This window comes from Polypterus senegalus, chromosome 10 (genome assembly GCF_016835505.1).
Source record: "Polypterus senegalus isolate Bchr_013 chromosome 10, ASM1683550v1, whole genome shotgun sequence".
NCBI classification, from domain to species: Eukaryota; Metazoa; Chordata; class Cladistia; order Polypteriformes; family Polypteridae; genus Polypterus; species Polypterus senegalus.
The window spans coordinates 91,350,052-91,368,853 of record NC_053163.1 but is presented as its reverse complement, the minus strand read 5'-3'; the positions used below and the strand labels follow the sequence as shown (position 1 = coordinate 91,368,853).

The window sequence follows — 18,802 nt, the reverse complement described above, 5'->3', positions numbered from 1 at the left end:
GAAATTGCACTGATCCAAACAACACTGGAACTGTTTGCTGAGCTCATGTATGGCCCAATGTTGACTTCAGTCTCATTGACAAATGTGTGGTACAAAGGGGAGTGACACCCTATTATTACTGCCTGGGAATCTTTGGTGGGTTTAGTGTGCTAAAATGACTTTGAAAAATTCAAAACCTGGACATACCAACCCCAAACAAATTGAAGCTGCTAAGTATGCTCTAAGAAAGAGAATATTTTAGTTTTGACTTAAAAAATATTAAATATAAAATCAGTTGTTAGTAGATATCTTAAGCATGAGTATTTGCAATGAGAACAGAGAATGAAACAAATTTATCATTTGAAATCCAAATGCATAATAAGAAATATAACCTGTTTGATTTACAACTCCAAATCAGAATAAGTTGTAGTATGGAAAATGAAAAACAAATTATTTATTTATTTATTTGATCATTAAATTTATTTTGAATTTTATTTCATTTCAGACTGCAGGAACCCAAGATATTTCATGTTTTGTCAGGTCAACTTCATATTGTTTACTAATATACATCCACACCTGCATTTTAGGCCTGCAACACATTTCAAAAAAGTTGGGAAAGGGACAATTTATGGCCAGTAATGAGGTAAAAAAAATTCAAACAGGTGACTGTAATCATGATTTTGTACAAAAACAGTAGCCACAGTCTTTGAGGAGCAAAGATGGACAGAGGATCTCCAGTTTGGCAACAAATATGTGAGTAAATTATTGAAATGTTATAACAATCGCTTCAAATCTTTCTTTGTTTTTAATCTCTCCCTTTGCAGTGCTTAATATCATTTAATGATTCAATGAATCAGGTAGGATTTCATTGTGTATAAGGCAAGGGTGAACACCCGTGATATCCGATCCCTCAGATGGCACTGCATCAAGAACCGTCACTCATCAATAGCTCATATAACCACACGGGCGATGGATTAACTTTGGCAAGCCATTGTCAAGCATTACAGTACAGAGTTAAATTAACAAATGCCACTTCAAACTTTAATGTGCAATAAATAAGCCTTATGTTAACCATGTCCAGCAGCGGCGTCAGCTTCTCCACCTCTGAGGCATCTGAAATGGACAATCACGCAGAGTGTACTGTGGGTAGACAAATCCGTATTCTAGATCATTTTTGGAAGAAATGGACACCGTGTGCTCCGGACCAGAGACAAAAAGGAAAATCAATACATTTTTAGCTACCATGCAAGCAAACATTAAGGTAATCAAATATGAGAAAGGAGAATTTCTTATCACTTTTTTATTAAAAGAAATGCATGATTCAATCATAACAATAATAGTTGTTAGAAAATAATTATAATAGTAATAACAATAACAATGACAATAATTGCATAGTATAAATCTGCACAGAGCACACAGGTGAATAATAAAATATGTGCAAACAGGAAAAGAACCCCTGTCTGGCTAAGCGGAGTTCACAAAATTGAGACCATGTCCTCATTTCTATCTTAAAAATAAATGAAAATTAAAAACAAGATACATTTTGGTTTTAGATAAGTTTCAACCAGAAGTGCAAAATTCAGCCAGCAAAAGAGAAAAAAAATGATCTTACCTTCAGTATTCCTAATCTGACATGCATGACAATGCGATGTATTGCCATTTGAAAAGCAGGTGCATCTGTACGACTCAGTACTAATCATGGCAAGTACTAACTTGATTACAAATTTGGAGCTGGAAGGGTTATGTTATATATGACTGTGCAATGAACCCACTAACACAGAAGTTACGAGCAGTGAAGTTCACGGATAAAAGATGCACAAGTAAATCTGGTCACGGTCGCTTGTTCTGACATGTGAGTTCTAACAATGGATAATACAATATGAAAAAATAAATGGCAGGTATTCATCGTAGCTGAAGTACAAAAACCAGTTGAAGACAATCACATTCTGCAGTGCAAAACATGGCGCAAACATGTGCGTTTTTTTTTTTGTTTTTTTTAAATAACAGACAACCTTTCCTATCCTAAATGGTGCTTTATTTTTTGGTCTGTTCACTGCAAATTTATCAGTTCTGGAAGGGCTACTCATTACCTGTGAAAATTCTATTATTTAAAACTTTTACTTTGCTATGATTCGTAATAGAGATAACTGCTATGCTTTTGCATAAATCTAATGTAAAGTATTGCTGCTCTACAAAACTTAAGGGGAACCTGTGTAAAAAAGCAAGAGAGATTCTGGATAAAAACAAACAAACAAAAAAAAAAAACATTAAAAACTATATACTGTATCATAGAAGTACAAACTGTATGCTACAACTACATCAAAATAAAAAGGGTGACAACCAGTGCCATCAGGTAATGAATAATAAATCCTACTGCTTTAATGGAAGTAGTGACCATAATTTTATATCAAATAATTTTCTGGCTGTATCAAACTGTATCCAGTAACACAAGAATCATTTACAATAGGACAGTGCTGACTTATAAAGAAGGTATCAGCTCTATATCTTTACAAATTCTCTAAACACACGAATATTCTTTCTCATACCAAAGACTCTTCACTTTCTGAGGGTCCAATGACTTTCCCACATAAATCTATAGTTTTTTTACTTTGTGTATATAATGTAAGATATTCTTTACCAATGAAGCTAGCCTACTTATGTCAAATAGGTGTAGCAATGATAATGAGCTTCAAAAGGTAAAACAGCAAATATTGCTATAGCCTGACAAATCCTAAAACAGTTATCCAATTCCCAATAACATCAATTCAAGCTCAGTGACAACTATAACATTCTCCTTTCTTGTTGTCAAGCCATCAAATAACTCAAATAATGAGTTCATACGTAAAGAGTCACTCACACTAAAAAAAACTATTGCCTTAGCCCAATACATCAGACAATGCTACCTCTTTGCTTATGTCCAATGTAGCCCATCACTATACAAGGTCAGTAATCTGATGTGACTTTTCTAGGAATATTCCACAGTTAGTATTGAATACAGGTGAGCACTTCTTTTGGATCACCTCATTAAGCTTACAATACAGTAAGCTTTACTTAACAAAATAGCCTAATTTAATAATATATGACATAAGCAGGTTTTCTATTTAAAAATGTATCATGCATCTGTAGTTGTTGGTGGAAAGTAAATTTTTACAGAAAAATTATATCTATAAAGGGGGCAACAGGAGGATGCAATTGAAGAAACTGACAGTTTTGCTGTTGAATTAGATACCCTGCTTTATTTTAGGAAATACAGTGGATAAGATGCTAAGTCTGATGGACTATTATTAAGTAAAATTACTAGCATGGTCTGCTCTCTTCAGTAAACATTCATATATCCACCATTCTCTCTCTCTCTCTCATTTCCCTTCTAACTGTAATCTCAACGTCTGTATGATTTGATAATTTGCAGTGTTTTTACCATATTGCAACTTTTCATTACTTCCACTACATTCTTGCACAACTCTCACACAGTTTAACAGAACTACTCTTCTCAACCAATTTGCCATGCAATAACTATAATAAGTAGGGGGCTATATTGCTTTTGAATAAGCACCTCTTAAGTGCTTTCCCTTTAGTTTAATTTAGAAGATGAATGCAAAAGCACAACTGCTACTCTAAGAATAAATACATTGTAAGGTGTGTTGTATAACACAATTTTGAATTAACAAAATATACTGCTTAAGACACTTCCAGCATTTTTGAAGAATAAATTTCATATATATTTTAACCATTTATTATCTATGTAGAACTACTAATCAGATGATTTTAGCACCAATAATAACATACTTTCAGAAATTTGTTCTACTGATAATTTGGCATTCTCCTTCTTTATGTCAGAAATAGTGTATGGCTTACTACGGTAAAACCTCTTTATATCGTACCACTGAAATTTTTAGTATCTACTTTACTACTGTAGACAGTGCAGGGCCATGCCATACTTGAGGCTGCCTATTTCATTCTTACAATAACTTATTAAACGCAACCTTCTTCCAAGGACTTACAAATCAATCTAAGAGTGTTATTTCCTTTCTAACTGGTACCTGGTTAAGGGAAATCATCAGATCTATTTGCTGAGCTCTTGTATATTTGCCACTGGTAACAAACAAGGAAAAAAGAAAAAAAAAACAAAACAATACACACTACAATGCCAAAGAGTACCAAAAATACTGCATTTTTTAAAAAAAAATTTACAATATTCATGAAAATAAATAGATAATTATTTTCAATTTAATTTCTTGGTAATCTGTGAGTCAAAAGAAGCTCAACAGAACTTGAAAATGCATCTATAGGCTTATCTGTAATATTATTTTGCATTCTTTTAGGTTTATATCCCTGATTGGTTGATGGACTCAAAAAGAATGAATAAAGACATTTTTTAGGGATCTGAGATCCACAAAATGCACAGTTATGTCTTTCAGAAGAAAATTTCTACTGAATCTACCACCTGTACAAATACATATACATGCAGTAAAAGCCTTTTAAATATCATACTGTCAGAGCAAAAGGTTAAATGGGCAACACTTAACAAAGTCTTTGACAAAACAGCTTCAGAGGTACAAGATACATTTGACAACCAGTTGATGCAGGAATACAAATCATTCTCACCAAGCATAGTCCACTGTGAACAAATAAAACCACTAAAAATCAATTTAACTGCAGAAATGTATCTGCTCTCAAAAATATATATATAAGAAAATCTCTTCCCACTCACACTTAGTATCTAAAATGGAAGATAAAAGTGTTTCAAACAGTGTATCCTGACTGGTCTGCACATTTTAACTTTGTACTTCCAAAATATGGAAAAATGCAGTGGATGATTTCTAGATTTTCTGGTAGCCCATGAAGGGAATCCTTGAGGTGTTCTCTGTTTATCTTCTTAAATAAAGATTGAAGAAAAGCAAGGGTATGCTGCAAAATCCAAATTCTTTAATGCAAATCCAACAAGGAGTCAGACAGAGATAAATTCCAATGTCAATGAGGTATTTCCTTCAAAGTATCAAAGATGCTCAACAAACTCCAAAAAAATCAGAAGTGGCTTCTGTAAATTGCCATTCCAGCATAAATTAAAAGCATCAGTCATGAATCTTCTCAATTTAACATATTTCTTAATGCAAACATCTTTGGAAGCTAGAAGATGTACAGCAAAAATAAAACCTTTATAAAAATTAATCTTTGATCCGTAGGTGTTTCCATTGTTGAACTTTTGTCATCATATCCAGCTGCATTTTCCATTGCCTCTTGTGTAAAGAAACCGCCTGCAGCTCTGAATTATCCAACTAATTTATTGATGGACACATTTGTTTGTTAGCGACTACTGTGAAACACAGACGAACAAGTGGTAGCTGGTATACTATATTAGGTGTATAGGAGAAAACATGCAGACACACAGCAAACAGCAAACCCTTAGGTCGCTCGGAAGAAGCAGACACTTGCACAAATATGTGCATGTATGATACAATTATGGAATGGAGGCAATCATTAATGGCCACTGTCCTCCCAATTACAATCATTCTTTTGCTTCACAAGCTTCTTCACTAACTTTTCCAACTCTTTACGAGACTTTTGCTCTTCTTCCAGGCACTGCTTCATTCTCTTGTTTTCCTAAAAGGATAAAATATTCAAAGAAAATAAAATCATTAGAAACCATTATTTCAAAATAAAATACATAAGTATATGAGGCTATCTTTTAATAAAAGATCAAATAACTTTACAAAAAAATTAAGCCTTGCTTAGGCATACTTTCAAAATGTTTACGTTGCTGGTTCAAAACATTTACAAATGGAGGTGCTAATTATGTATATTAGGGTCACTTATTAATCACCAACACATTAAGAAAGAGTACTGTAAAATAAATGAATTAACAGCAAACTAAAATATTAGCAGACATCATTCCACAGACAGCATAATAAATGATGAAGAATTTAGACAGATTTAAAAAATGTAACCACGACAAAACCTAATTTTAGCAGTGATAATCAACCCAAAACCACTAGAATTAGAATATTTGTAGAAGAGCGATAAATCTCAATATGAAAATTACTTTCTGTTTAGCCTCTATAAGAAGGAAGTATATTTCTGCGATATATCAGACGTCATTGTGTTTTTTAATTTTTTCTTTTTTATTATTATTATTTTTTTTTTTTACACAGCACAAAAAGCTTCTTTAACTATAGGCTTTCATTTTTGTATATTCCAGGTGGAAATAATAAGCTTTCTAATAGAATGTTTAAAAGTTTTGGGATTTGTTTCATGCTTTACGTTATGAAATGCTTTCAAAAAGCACAAATTTGAGAAATGACAGTGTTAACATTAGTGGAAAATTTGGGACTATTCTATTTTTAGGGCTACTTTAATTATTACCTTTTTCAGCTGATGAACTTCATCTTTCAGAGCATAGACAGCATCAACAAGACTCCTAAATGAAAGATATTAGTAGTTCATTATAGTTCTGATAAAATACGTTCACAGTCATAGCTAAATTTATTCAAGATACTGAATGAACAAGCCAAGCCACCAGAGCGGAATTTCAAATTAAATAGGTAACATTTAATTTACTAGTCATTTCTAGTCCCCGATTTAATAAAAAAATACTATCCAAAACTTCAATTGTTTGGAGAAATTGAAAAACGCCCAAAAAAGTTTTGACATGCACTTTTATGGCACATTTTAATTATACATTTTACATTTTCCAAAAAGTAGTCCATCAAAAGTATGTACATCTATAGGAAACTCCTAGAGTCATGTTTAGTGACTAACAATAAAAGCTGTAATGTAGCCAAATATAGTAAAAACAGAAAGGCTGTTATAGTTTGGGATTTTGTTTCTCAATTTGACAAAACTGATGTATAGAACACTGTCGTATGTATGAGAAAAAACACCAATAGACATGAAAGAATTAAGATTAAAATAAATAACACTGGAATGGAAATTTTATATTCTACAAATGTATGGTGATAAACCTTGCTTTGGTATGGTCGCTTCTTTGCAGCTAATGGTAGTGAGATTTGCTGTGGCTTCCTATGACCAGCTTCTGGAATAAGCCTTTTACGTTTTATAATTATTTTTACAGTTCATATTAAAATGAGTTCAAATTATTGTTAAAACAACAATACATATTGCCTGTGTGCTAACTGCCCTATGTTGACACACCTGATCAAACATATATTGTATCCTTTGAACCATGTAAAATGCATTGCCATTCTTCTCATCTTCAGGAAGTTTCAGAATTCTGAAATGCTTTGTGGCACCAAAAGTCCTATTTTCTTCCTGTATAGTTAAGGGGTACTTCATCCTAAATCTACCATACACATATTTTGTATAAAGAAATGACATCCAGTTCGAGTTACAATCTGGATCAAGGAAATGAATTTCTAAGAACTTGTACTGAATTTGTCCATAGTGTTTAATTTACAAAATTATAAAATTAACTTATAATTATAAAGTGTTTAAAAGGGGAAGATTATTTTTTAACATAATGAAAGTGACAGTAAAACAATAAATCTTCACTGTTACAAATACAATGCAATGGATAGATTACCCATCCATCATCTATGAATTTTCCATCCTCCTAAGGTAGATAGATGCCTCGAGTCCACTGCCTAACCTTCCAACACTGCAGGCAAGGAAGGAACCAACCCTGGAAGGTGTTCCAGTTCAATACTTGGTACACTCATGCACAGACCACTTTCTTACTCATACAAAGCTAATTTGGAGTCTGCAGTTAATCTAATGTGCATGTCTATAGAATGCAGAAGGAAAAACATAGTATGTGAAGAAATATTCATGCAGGCAAATGTAGAACAAATGGACACCATATGAGCAGGGCCTAAAACCCAGACTTGAACCACTGACTTTAAAGCTACGAGGTGACAGCCCTGATCACTATTCCATTGTGAAAACCAAAATATAATTTGTACGAAAAAAAATATTACACAGACAAGGAATTGTGACATGGTTTACAATATTTATGTAAATATATTTTATAAAAATGCCATATCCACCCTAATAGACTTCTAGACTGCACAGATTTTTCATTTTTATTTTGATATGTATTTCTCTCATATCAAAGATGAAATCAGGCTAAGTATTTCTTAGAAGCCTAACGCTTCACATATACTAGCACCAAATTAACTGTGCAACAGATACAATTACTTCCTGTTCTTGTTTAACCTTCAAAACATATTCTTCACAACATTGGAGGCAGTTGTAATATTCACAAACATATAATCTTACTTTTCCTCAATGACTGTCTGACCATTACTCTTCGTCTCTTCAATAATTATTTTCTCTTCTTCTGGTAGCAGAACTTGTGGAACAGAGTCCTTTCGAGTAGCTGTGAACAGAGAAATTTCTTACAGTCATGTCTTTTAGAAGGTTTGTTAATCATTTTGAGCTCAGTAAACACCCATTCAATAATATAAAGATTTGCAAGGTTTTAGTAGTTGGACATTTCAGAACTTGTAGTAGTAACTATTTATTTAATCTAATCAGTGATTAAAAAGTGATGATTAATTAACTATGCTTTGCAGTCTGTTTAAAAAAATATAAATAAATAAAGCTTCACTGTGATCAATGCAATTTTTTAAAAAACCATTTCAGCCATTCCGTATTTCATATGAATACTTCTTGGGTGGGACCTGGATTCAACGTTGCCAGTATTTAATATACTGAATATTTAACTGTCTGTATTACTTTTTTATTTTGCGGAGGTTCTGAAAAACTAATACATACTATATTACTTTAAGTAAAATAAGAAAGAAATTTTACTAGCATCTGCATTGGTTGATCACAATGTATAAACTAGATGTAGACAGAAATAAAGTTCTTACAACTTACAAAACTGATCACTGTTCTGGTTAAACACTGTGGACAGTTCCCTGAACTCTAAGACACATCTAATCATTTTTCCTTAACTCCCTTCAGCATGATACCTCCAAACCTCCATCTCCTAGACTGTAAATTAATTTAATTTAGACTACAGTGGAAAGTACAGCAATTTTTAAGAGATATCCAGGAACAACCAACTACTGACAACCAATTAGAGACATATGAGAAAACTCAAAATTGTGTTAGGTGAGTTGTCCAGAAGTGGGTTTTCTGATATCTGCTATTAATATATCATAGGAAATTCTAAAAAGAAAGAATTATTTACCAAGCTCTGAATAAAACATAACCATGGATCACATTAACATGGCAATGTAAAACATCTTATTTTCATAATCATAAATTACCTGTACACCCACATCCAAGTCAACCTATTCAACAGCACCAAACCATAGCGTAACTGTAAATGGCAGGGCTGATTTTGCACAAACCCAAAATCATTCATAAAGTGCCAATTTAGATTAACCAATTAACCCAGCTCAGTTGTTTTTTTTGGATGCTGGAGATAAAGCTGGAGTATCCAAAGGCAAATCCACATAGGCAGTAACTTGGTTAGGAACTGAAGAATTTGTGCATGTGAGGTAGTGGAGCCAATCACTGAACTATCATTACATAAACACCTGCTTTTAGGCAAACATAAATATCACTACACGGCTTGGCCATTTATTCACAAGCATTTTTCAGCTTGAGTTTCCTGACTAACCGTCTGGCATGCTCCTCAAGGATCTGTTGATATTCAGAGGAATATATTCCATCCATTAATCACACAGTGTTTTTTGTGCCACTACCTGCTACACAACCCCTAAGCATAACATACCCACCCCCTATACTTAACAGATTACAAGGTGTTCTTTTCTTAAATGCTGTTCCTTTTTTATCCTAACAACCTTTTTCTGTTGTGGCCATAGAGTTTGGTTTTAAATTTATCTGTCCATAGCACTTGGTTAAATAATGTCTCTGTCTCAGCAGATGTTGTTTTGTATGCTTAAGATGTTTTTTGTGAAGAGATCACAGGTAAGGGATCCTTTTGATGGCTCTTCCATGAAGGCCATGTCTGTGTAAGTAAAACTGCACAATAGAGCAGTGCACTGCCACTCTTTTGTCAGCTAAACCTGCCTACAAGTCAAGGTTTTGCTTTCCCTATCAGAAACCAATGTCATTTGGTCATAGACAAAGTGTGTTCATATAGTTCACATCAACTACCAGAAAGCATAAAGTTGTTCAGTTTTGAGCAAGCTGAAAAAAAACTGGCAAGTTTAATAGATGCTTTGCAACTTCAAGTGCAACTGCAGCACAATAGAGAAAAAAATATGCACAACTTCCTTTGGCTTGTTTACTTCAAAGATCAAAGTCGTTGCATTGTTACCATTGTCACTTAATTTCTTTATTGTGGTAATGAATATCTCATGTGATAAATATACTTTAAGCCAGCCTTGTTTTTCATGTATTCCCTATTATTACATTACTAGCAGTTTCATTCAGCATTGGGAACAATCTGGTAGAAAATACCATGCTTAGTACATGCATGGCAGCCTCTAAGAAACTAATGCATCATAAACATCATAGGTCACCCAACTGTTTGGTGTGCCTCACAGGTTACAAAGCCCTGCAAAATTAACATGTGTGGGGTTTCACAGACGAGAAAATATACTGTTAATTTTTTTCTTATTTGTTTATTGTTTCTTTTATGCTGTTGTATTTCTGTAGCCTTTCTTGTTTCACTGAGGTACTTGTAACCATGTGATGTCACTCTGATGATCAGTACGTTTGTTTACACTGTGGGGGAAGTGGTGTATGAATTTAATGTGCAGGCTACACATGTGACATTACAGTGGTCATTTTCTGAATAGATAAACATAGAGTAAGTTGACAACTTTTCTTCATTCTACTGTTTCAATGTATGTCATGTTCATGCTTTACTGTCGGGTTGTTTTCTGAATTTTTAAGTATATTGTTCTTTCCTTTACACACATATTTATCATTGCATTTTCTTCTCCTATTTTTATTGCTTTTTGTCTCTTGAACTTCAGGTTATATAGTGTTTCAAGGCTCCTTACAGCAGGTTAGTTCTAGTGGAGAGCATTTATCACTTAGCTAAACCACAGATAATCCATTAGTTTCCAAACAGTCACATTTTAGTGATACGGACTGACAAGGCTTTACTTCCCTGTCGCAAATAGAAAAAAAGGCCCAAAAGGCACAGTTTTGTGTTTTAATTCATGCCAACTAAGCCCTGTCAACATGTCACTATCAAATTTTGTCAACATCAAGACAGCATTGATTCTTTAAAATTGAATCCAAATTCTTAGAATTCTTATTCAGTTTGTGAACCAATATAACAAGCACAACCACTCTTGATATGTTTATTAATTGAGCACTGAAGCAATTTAAAGTTCAAGTCTTAGATGTTGTGTGGTTCCTCAAAGTTTTGACCCTCTTTTTTTTTTTTTTTTTTTTGTTTTGCTTTGATTACTTTTTCCTTACTTCTTCTTTGTCATCTTCTGTTTTTAGATGAATCTGTGTACTGGTGTTGACTCAAGTCTTGGGGTCCAACCAGTGGCATCTTGTACTGAACCTTACGTGAGCAGGGATTGTGTACCCCCTCAAGAAAACAAAAGGTTCACCAGTCAATGTATACATATTTACAGTTAGGTCCGTAAGTTTTTGGAAAGTGATACATAATTTTAGCTCTACATGTCACCACAATGGATATAACATGAAAAATTATTACATAATTGAAGTGTAGGTTTTCAGCCTTAATTCAAAGGGATTAACAGAAATATCAGATGAGCCATTTAGGAATGACAGACATTTTTATACATGGTTCCCCCCATTTTCAGGGGCTTTAAAGTATTTGTACAATTGACTGACAAACTATCCCATAGCCAAGTGTGAGCAGTTCCCTCTTTATGCCATTAACTATTAAGCAGGTAGAAGGTCTGGAGCTGATTAACTATTAAGCAGGTAGAAGGTCTGGAGCTGATTAACTGTTAAGCAGGTAGATGATCTGGAGTTGGTTTCAAGTTTAGAAGTTGCTGTGAACTCTAAACATGATGTCCAAGGAGCTACCCATACAGAGGAAACAAAACAAACCCATCATATCAGTAACACCAAGAATGGTCAAATCAACCATCTGGTACATTCTTAAAAAGGAGGAATGCACTAGTGAGCTTAGCAACACCAGAACGCCTGGACAGCCATGGAAGACCACGGTGCTGGATTATAGCAGAATTTTTTTTCTTGGTGAACAAAAAACCATTCACGACATTTAGGCAAAACAACAAAACTCTCCGGGAGGTAGGCCTATAATTGCCAAAGTCTACAATCAGGAGAAGTGTTCATGAAAGTAAATGCAGGGGCTTTACCACACAAGGCACAAACCACTGGTAAACCTCAAGCAAAGGAAGGACAGATTAGACTTTTCCATAAAATATTTTTAAAAAGCCAGTACAGTCCTGTAACCATTTTATTTGGACAAATGAAGCTAAAATTAATATGTACCAGAATGATAAATAGAGAAGAACATGGAGAAGAGAAGGAACAGCTCATGATCTGTAGCATACCGCATCATCTGTAAAAGGTGGTGGAGGCAGTTATTTAATGGATATAAATGTAAATATGTTACTACTGTAATGTTTATTGATGATTGAGGATTTTAAACCAATTATTGAAATTGATCATTACATTTATGATTACATTACTTTAACCCCTGAAAGTGGGGGGACCAAGCATAAAAATGGCTCGTACAATATTTCTGTAAAACCCTATGAATTAATGCTGAAAGCTTACACTTTAATTGTGTAATTATTTACTCATTTTAAATCAATTGTGCTGGCATACAGAGCCAAAATAATGAAAATTGCATCATTGCCCAAATACTTATAGACTTAACAGTATTTGTCAAAGTTACTGTCATTGTTTTTTATATAATATGTAATGCACTTTTCTCACAATGGCTACAGAGCACATCTGAACTTTATTAATGCAGACACAAGCCAAAAAAGCTGTCATGTTTAACAGATGCACACAAAAGATACTACTTTCTTTGACCTTTTTACTTTAAAGATGAGAGCTTGATGCTTTTTTACTAGTGCTACCTATTTCCCTTATTGTGGTAAATAGGACTTTAGACTAGTATATTTGCTCAGGGATGGCGATTGCTCTTCTATTTATCCCTCGTTATGTTTTTTAAAATTCAAAAAATATTTTTCGATGTTGAGAACTACTAGGAAACACATACAATATTTGGCATTTGTTTATATACCTATAACATAGCAAAGAACCATAAACAAGATTTTTTTATTTGTCTAAATATATATAGTATCACATTAACTTAGTTTTCCTTTCTGGCTGATAGTAAATGCCATTGCATTTTGCATAATATGGTCGACTGATCATTTGAGGGTGGAACCGCTGCATCATTTTAATGGCAAATAAATTACCAATTAAGAAAGTTATTGTGAGGCATTAGTTATATAGGCTTATAGTGCAAAAATAAAATATTCAAAGTGCCACTGTACTTTGACTGGTTGACATTATATTTCCATTGTTTTGAATTACTGCATTGAAAATGAGAGTGTATTTTATACGCTTGAGTATTAATTGGAAAAAAATATCTAGAAATATCAATTCTTTGACAGACAATATGAAAAACTGGCACAATACATTATGTCAAAAACAAGAGAAGGTCCCATATTAAATAAGTAAGGGAGTATACTAAATCCAGAGGGGAAACATTTTCTGAAAATTCATTGCTGATTTTCTAGGATGAAAAGTACAGTCTGCAGTACTGTTGATTTCTTCTATATAATACACTATTAGAGTGTATACTGTAATAATGATGTAAACAATGTAATCAGGATAGCTTTACCTAAGCTTTTTTCACTAAAGGGATTGAATATTGCAGCAACAAATTTTAATTTTGTAAAGTATATAATAACCAAATATTAATAAGGTTGACTTTATGACCAAATTTAAAAAGTATGGACAGGAAACTAGAAGACAATCTCCTCTCTGAAACAGAATAAAAAAATTTTGATTTACAGAATGTTTCTCTGTTAAGCATTGTAAATATTCACTATCATATATACATGTAACATATAACAGCAATAAGTAACACTCACACAAAATCTGGTTAATAGATAAAAGAAAAATCCTTTTTGAAGTTCAAGTAAGACCACAATATTTGCAAATGAACTTTCACTGTATATAAATTATTTCCTATCTAGTGGGTAAAAATGTATATTGTTTGCCTGTAGATGAAATATATAAAGCAGTTGTTATTAAGTTAAAATAATGAGGAAATAAATCTACTAATTTTATTAAAAAGTCTATAAATGAAAATTTATGGGTAAACAATCCACATTATTGCTGTTATCATTGACAATAAAGTTTACCACAAGGCTACATAGTTTAGTGACTAAGTGCAGACAAAACTAGAAGAATGAAGACAACACTCACTTACTGAAAACAGTATTATTATTTAATATTTTTATATTATTATTTAAAGAGGTGACAGGCTAGTGCTTGGATTATATTTGCAGTCACAAGCCTGCAAGATTAGCCTCTGTGTTAGACAGAATAGTGTTATGTGTGTGAAGACTTTGAAGGGACTTATAATGTTAATATTAGACATTTTTTCATTTGGCTTCATATTACACCTCTTCTATACTCATACTTATGAATGTGTGCTTGTCCAGAAAAATGTCTGAAGCAAAAAATTCTACAACCTTTTAAGATCTTCAAGGAACTATATATAATTTTCATTTCTAATGCTTTGTTGTTAGCCAAATAATGATATGAAATATAACAAAAAAAATAAATGCTTAAGAAAACAAAGCATTTCGCCATAATCTGCATTTATTTTTGCAATACATTTTTAGTGTAAAAGATAAGTTTGGCCTTTTTCAAGTTGAAGATACTTCTTAACAGTCATGGAAAATATTATTTGCCACAAGAAATTGCATTCTGAAGTTAACAGTTTTTATACATTTTTAAAAAATATCTAGCCTGCACTTACATTTATAAAGGAGTTTAAATGTACTGTACTAGGGTCTCAATGTGAAAACCAACACCTTAAAACTTACTAAATACATCCAAATTGAAGAAGCAAAGGTTTTGATTTAAGAAAGCGCGCCTTACCACGTTTCTGAGACATGCTTGAGACATCAAAATTACAATGTAAGTAATAAATTTTCTGCGGTAGGCTGGCGTCCTGCCCGGGGCTTGTTTCCTGCCTTGCGCCCTGTGTTGGCTGGGATTGGCTCCAGCAGACCCCCATGACCCTGTAGTTAGGTATAGCGGGTTGGATAATGGATGGATGGAATACATTTTATCACAGATTCTTGGAACTATTTTCTTCAAGTAAGGATGCATTCCCCATTTGCTTGTCTACTCTCAGTGGTGGTCGTGGATGGCATTTTGACACAATACCCCAAACCTCCCATATCAAATTTTCAAAGCTTCAAGCAGTGTGTTCTTGCAATACTTCAATGATTAAATTTTGCCATAGCCTGTAAGAATAGCCAGATGCATATTTAAATCTTAATGAATGCTGTTTCCTAAATGGTGCCCATGTTTCTTCTATCATATTCTGTTATTTTATACAGAGCAAGATTCACGTCAAGTGACAGCATGAAGGTGAAGACCACACAAATGAGTTTCATTGTACTATATACACCTAACAATAAATCTGAAATGATCTGATTACTAAACATTTGTTTTTTAAAAAAGCCAACCTCTCTGCATGTTGACAGTAAGCTAATAGTGCCAATCAACACTCAGCATTACAAACTTTCAATGGCATGCCATACGCATGCATGATAAAAAGCACTGAGAAAATTCTATGATAGTATATGATAGAGCTAAAATACGGTGACACTGGCCATAAGTGCAACAAACCAATTATCAAATTTTATAGAGCAGGCTGAGTCACTCTTGAAGAGGATATGGTAATAAGAATATTTTTGAGTGTGATTGATACCAATAAATAAATAAAGATATGGGGAGAGCATGCAAATTCCATGTAGAACCTGATGCTTTAAGATACCCTGGGGATGAAAGGTGTTAGACAGTAAGATGAGCAGTGACATGAAGGGCACAGCCAGTCTCATTTTAAAATGGCTGAACCTCACAAAAATGTTTTGCTTTTTTCCTGTCTAAAATGACATGTATACATTATTTTCCAATGAGTGTACAATTTCAAGATATTGATCAATACTTAATAACACACTTGGGCTGAAAACTGGGAAGTATTCAAGTTTTGTGGCTTTTGCTTTTAAGCTGAAACTCTGGTACCCTTCACCTCAATTATAACTTCAAGTGCAGGTTATGTACTTTAAAAATGTATAAAAAAGGCTTCACTTTAGAAAAGTATTTCATTGTAAACTACTATATACAGTTTCTTGTTTGTGAAGAAATAACTGACTTGAAAAATACCAAACTTATCCCTTAATCTGTTCAATATTTATACATAAAAATGTTACTAATGGGAGGTTTTGTTTGCTATAGAAAAACCCATATTTAACTGAGTAATATTGTGGAAAATATGTCTTTCAAATGCAAATGTCAGTTAAATATGAAAAACAGTATATACTCTTAGCATTTAAAGCATTTCACATGTTGCTTTAACATTGTCCTCTAAAGGGATAACTTTGAGAATTCAGCCAAAAAGAAGTGTGACTTTATGATTATTATTTCTGCTATTGTTATTGTAATTTCTCATAATATGGAGTGACTTTAATGCAAATCTCTTTTCATACTGCATATGGCACTAATGTAATTCCTTCACACAGGGTAGTTTTTGATTTTTTTTTCTTTTCACTTGGCACGTAATGTGCATTCTATTGCTAATCTTCTAGAAGAAATTCCTTTCTGTTTTTAATCTAAAGACTTCAGGAATACTATTACAAAAACCCTCTGATTCGTTAGATGTGTTACTAAAAAGTATTCATAATATTCAATTAATAATTAAACAATTTAAGCAGAATAAACTATATGTTATTTACTATATTTCACAGCATTTTGTAGTGTACTAAAGATAAGTCAATGAAGAATCAAAAATATACATGGAGGAATTGGATAAATAAAAAGAGAAAACAAAAGATGCATATATTTTCATCTTCCTCAAAAATACAATTATTAAATCATTCAAAACAAAACTGGACTGCCCACATTGAAGAGCTATGTCAGCAGTAACATTAATCATCTTACTAGAAGTGATATTCTGGTGGAAGCTTGCTCCTGTACAATAAGCTTCGATTACTTTTAAAATCTGGGCATCTTCCTCAAGGGCTGCTGTACCTATAAAATAAAAACAGAAAAAGTAAACTAAATTTCAACAGAAATGTAAAGTCATTAGTGGGCAAATCACAATTTAATCAATGCAGTAAAAGTGCACATTATGTTTTCTTATCACATCTGCAAACTTCATTCATCCATCCTCTTCAGCTTATCCGAAGTCGGGTCGCGAGGGCAGCAGCTTGAGCAGAGATGCCCAGACTTCCCTCTCCCCGGCCACTTCTTCTAGCTCTTCCGGGGGAATCCCAAGGCGTTCCCAAGCCAGCCGGGAAACATAGTCCATCCAGCGTGTCCTGGGTCTTCCCCGGGGCCTCCTTCCGGTTTGACGTACCCAGAACACTTCACCAGGGAGGCGTCCAGGAGGCATCCTGATCAGATGCCCGAGCCACCTCATATGACTCCTCTCGATGCTGAGGAGTAGCGGCTCTACTCTGAGCCACTCCCGGATGACTGAGCTTCTCACCCTATCTTTAAGGGAAAGCCCAGACACCCTGCGGAGGAAACTAATTTCAGCCGCTTGTATTTGCAATCTTGTTCTTTTGGTCACTACCCATAGCTAATGACCACAGGAGAGGGCAGGAACATAGATCGACTGGTAAGTTGACAGCTTTGCCTTACGGCTCAGCTCCTTTTTCACCACGACAGACTGATGCAGAGCCCACATCACTGCGGACGCTGCACCGATCCGTCGATCTCACGCTCCATTCTTCCCTCACTCGTGAGCAAGACCCCGACATACTTGAACTCCTCCACTTGGGGCAGGATCTCACTCCCAAGCCTGAGAGGGCACTCCACCCTTTTCCGGCTGAGGACCACGGTCTCAGATTTGGAGGTGCTGATTCCCATCCTAGCCGCTTCACACTCAGCTGCGAACCTATGAAGAACAAAAACCTTGGACGACGTTTTCCCTCACCCGGATGCGGGTCACCGGGGCCCCTCTCTGGAGCCAGTCCTGGAGGTGGGGCTCGATGGCGAGTGCCTGGTGGCCATGCCTGCACAGCCCGTAGAGGCAATGTGGGTCCCCCTTCCTATGGGCTCACCACCTGTAGGAGGGGCCAAGGAGGTTGGGTGCAGTGCGAGTTGGGTGGTGGCCGAAGGCAGGGATCTTGGCAGTCCGATCCTCGGCTACAGAAGCTGGCTCATGGGATGTGGAATGTCATCGTAAACGTCATCCATCCATTATCCAACGCTCTAAATATCCTAACAACAGGGTCACGGGGGTCTGCAGGAGCCAATCCCAGCAAACACAGGGCGCAAGACAGAAAACAAACCCCGGGCAGGGTGCCAGCCCACTGCAGAGTGCGCACACACACACCCACAAACCAAGCACACACTAGGGACAATTTAGAATCGCCAATGCACCTAACCTGCATGTCTTTGGTCTGTGGGATGAAACCCATGAAAGACATTGGGAGAACATTCAAACTCCAAGAAGGGAGAACATTCAAACTCCAAGAAGGGAGGACCCAAGAAGTCAAATCGGGTCTCCTAACTGCGAGGCAGCAGCGCTACCCACTACACCACCATGCCGCCCTATTCGTAAACTTACAGTTTAAAATATGTATCTTTTGTATTTTTAACATTAGAACAATTTCTCACTAATCGCTAAATGAGCAAAAACTTGCATCAGACTAGCAAATCA

At 34.7% G+C, this 18,802-nt stretch overlaps 1 protein-coding gene across 2 annotated transcripts in view; it reads right to left on the bottom strand.

Annotated features, from left to right (window-relative positions):
- Positions 1-1,957: 1,957 nt before the first annotated feature.
- Positions 1,958-18,802, bottom strand: part of arhgef6 (Rac/Cdc42 guanine nucleotide exchange factor (GEF) 6) — a 149,329-nt gene continuing 132,484 nt past the window's right edge. For both annotated transcript variants that reach the window (XM_039766178.1, XM_039766179.1), the window contains 4 exons: positions 17,074-17,163; positions 8,212-8,311; positions 6,340-6,394; positions 1,958-5,580 (listed from right to left, as the gene is read on the bottom strand). In XM_039766178.1, coding sequence (XP_039622112.1) covers positions 5,458-5,580; positions 6,340-6,394; positions 8,212-8,311; positions 17,074-17,163 — 368 coding nt within the window. In that variant the 3' untranslated portion in view covers positions 1,958-5,457. The remainder of the gene's footprint in view (positions 5,581-6,339; positions 6,395-8,211; positions 8,312-17,073; positions 17,164-18,802) is intronic.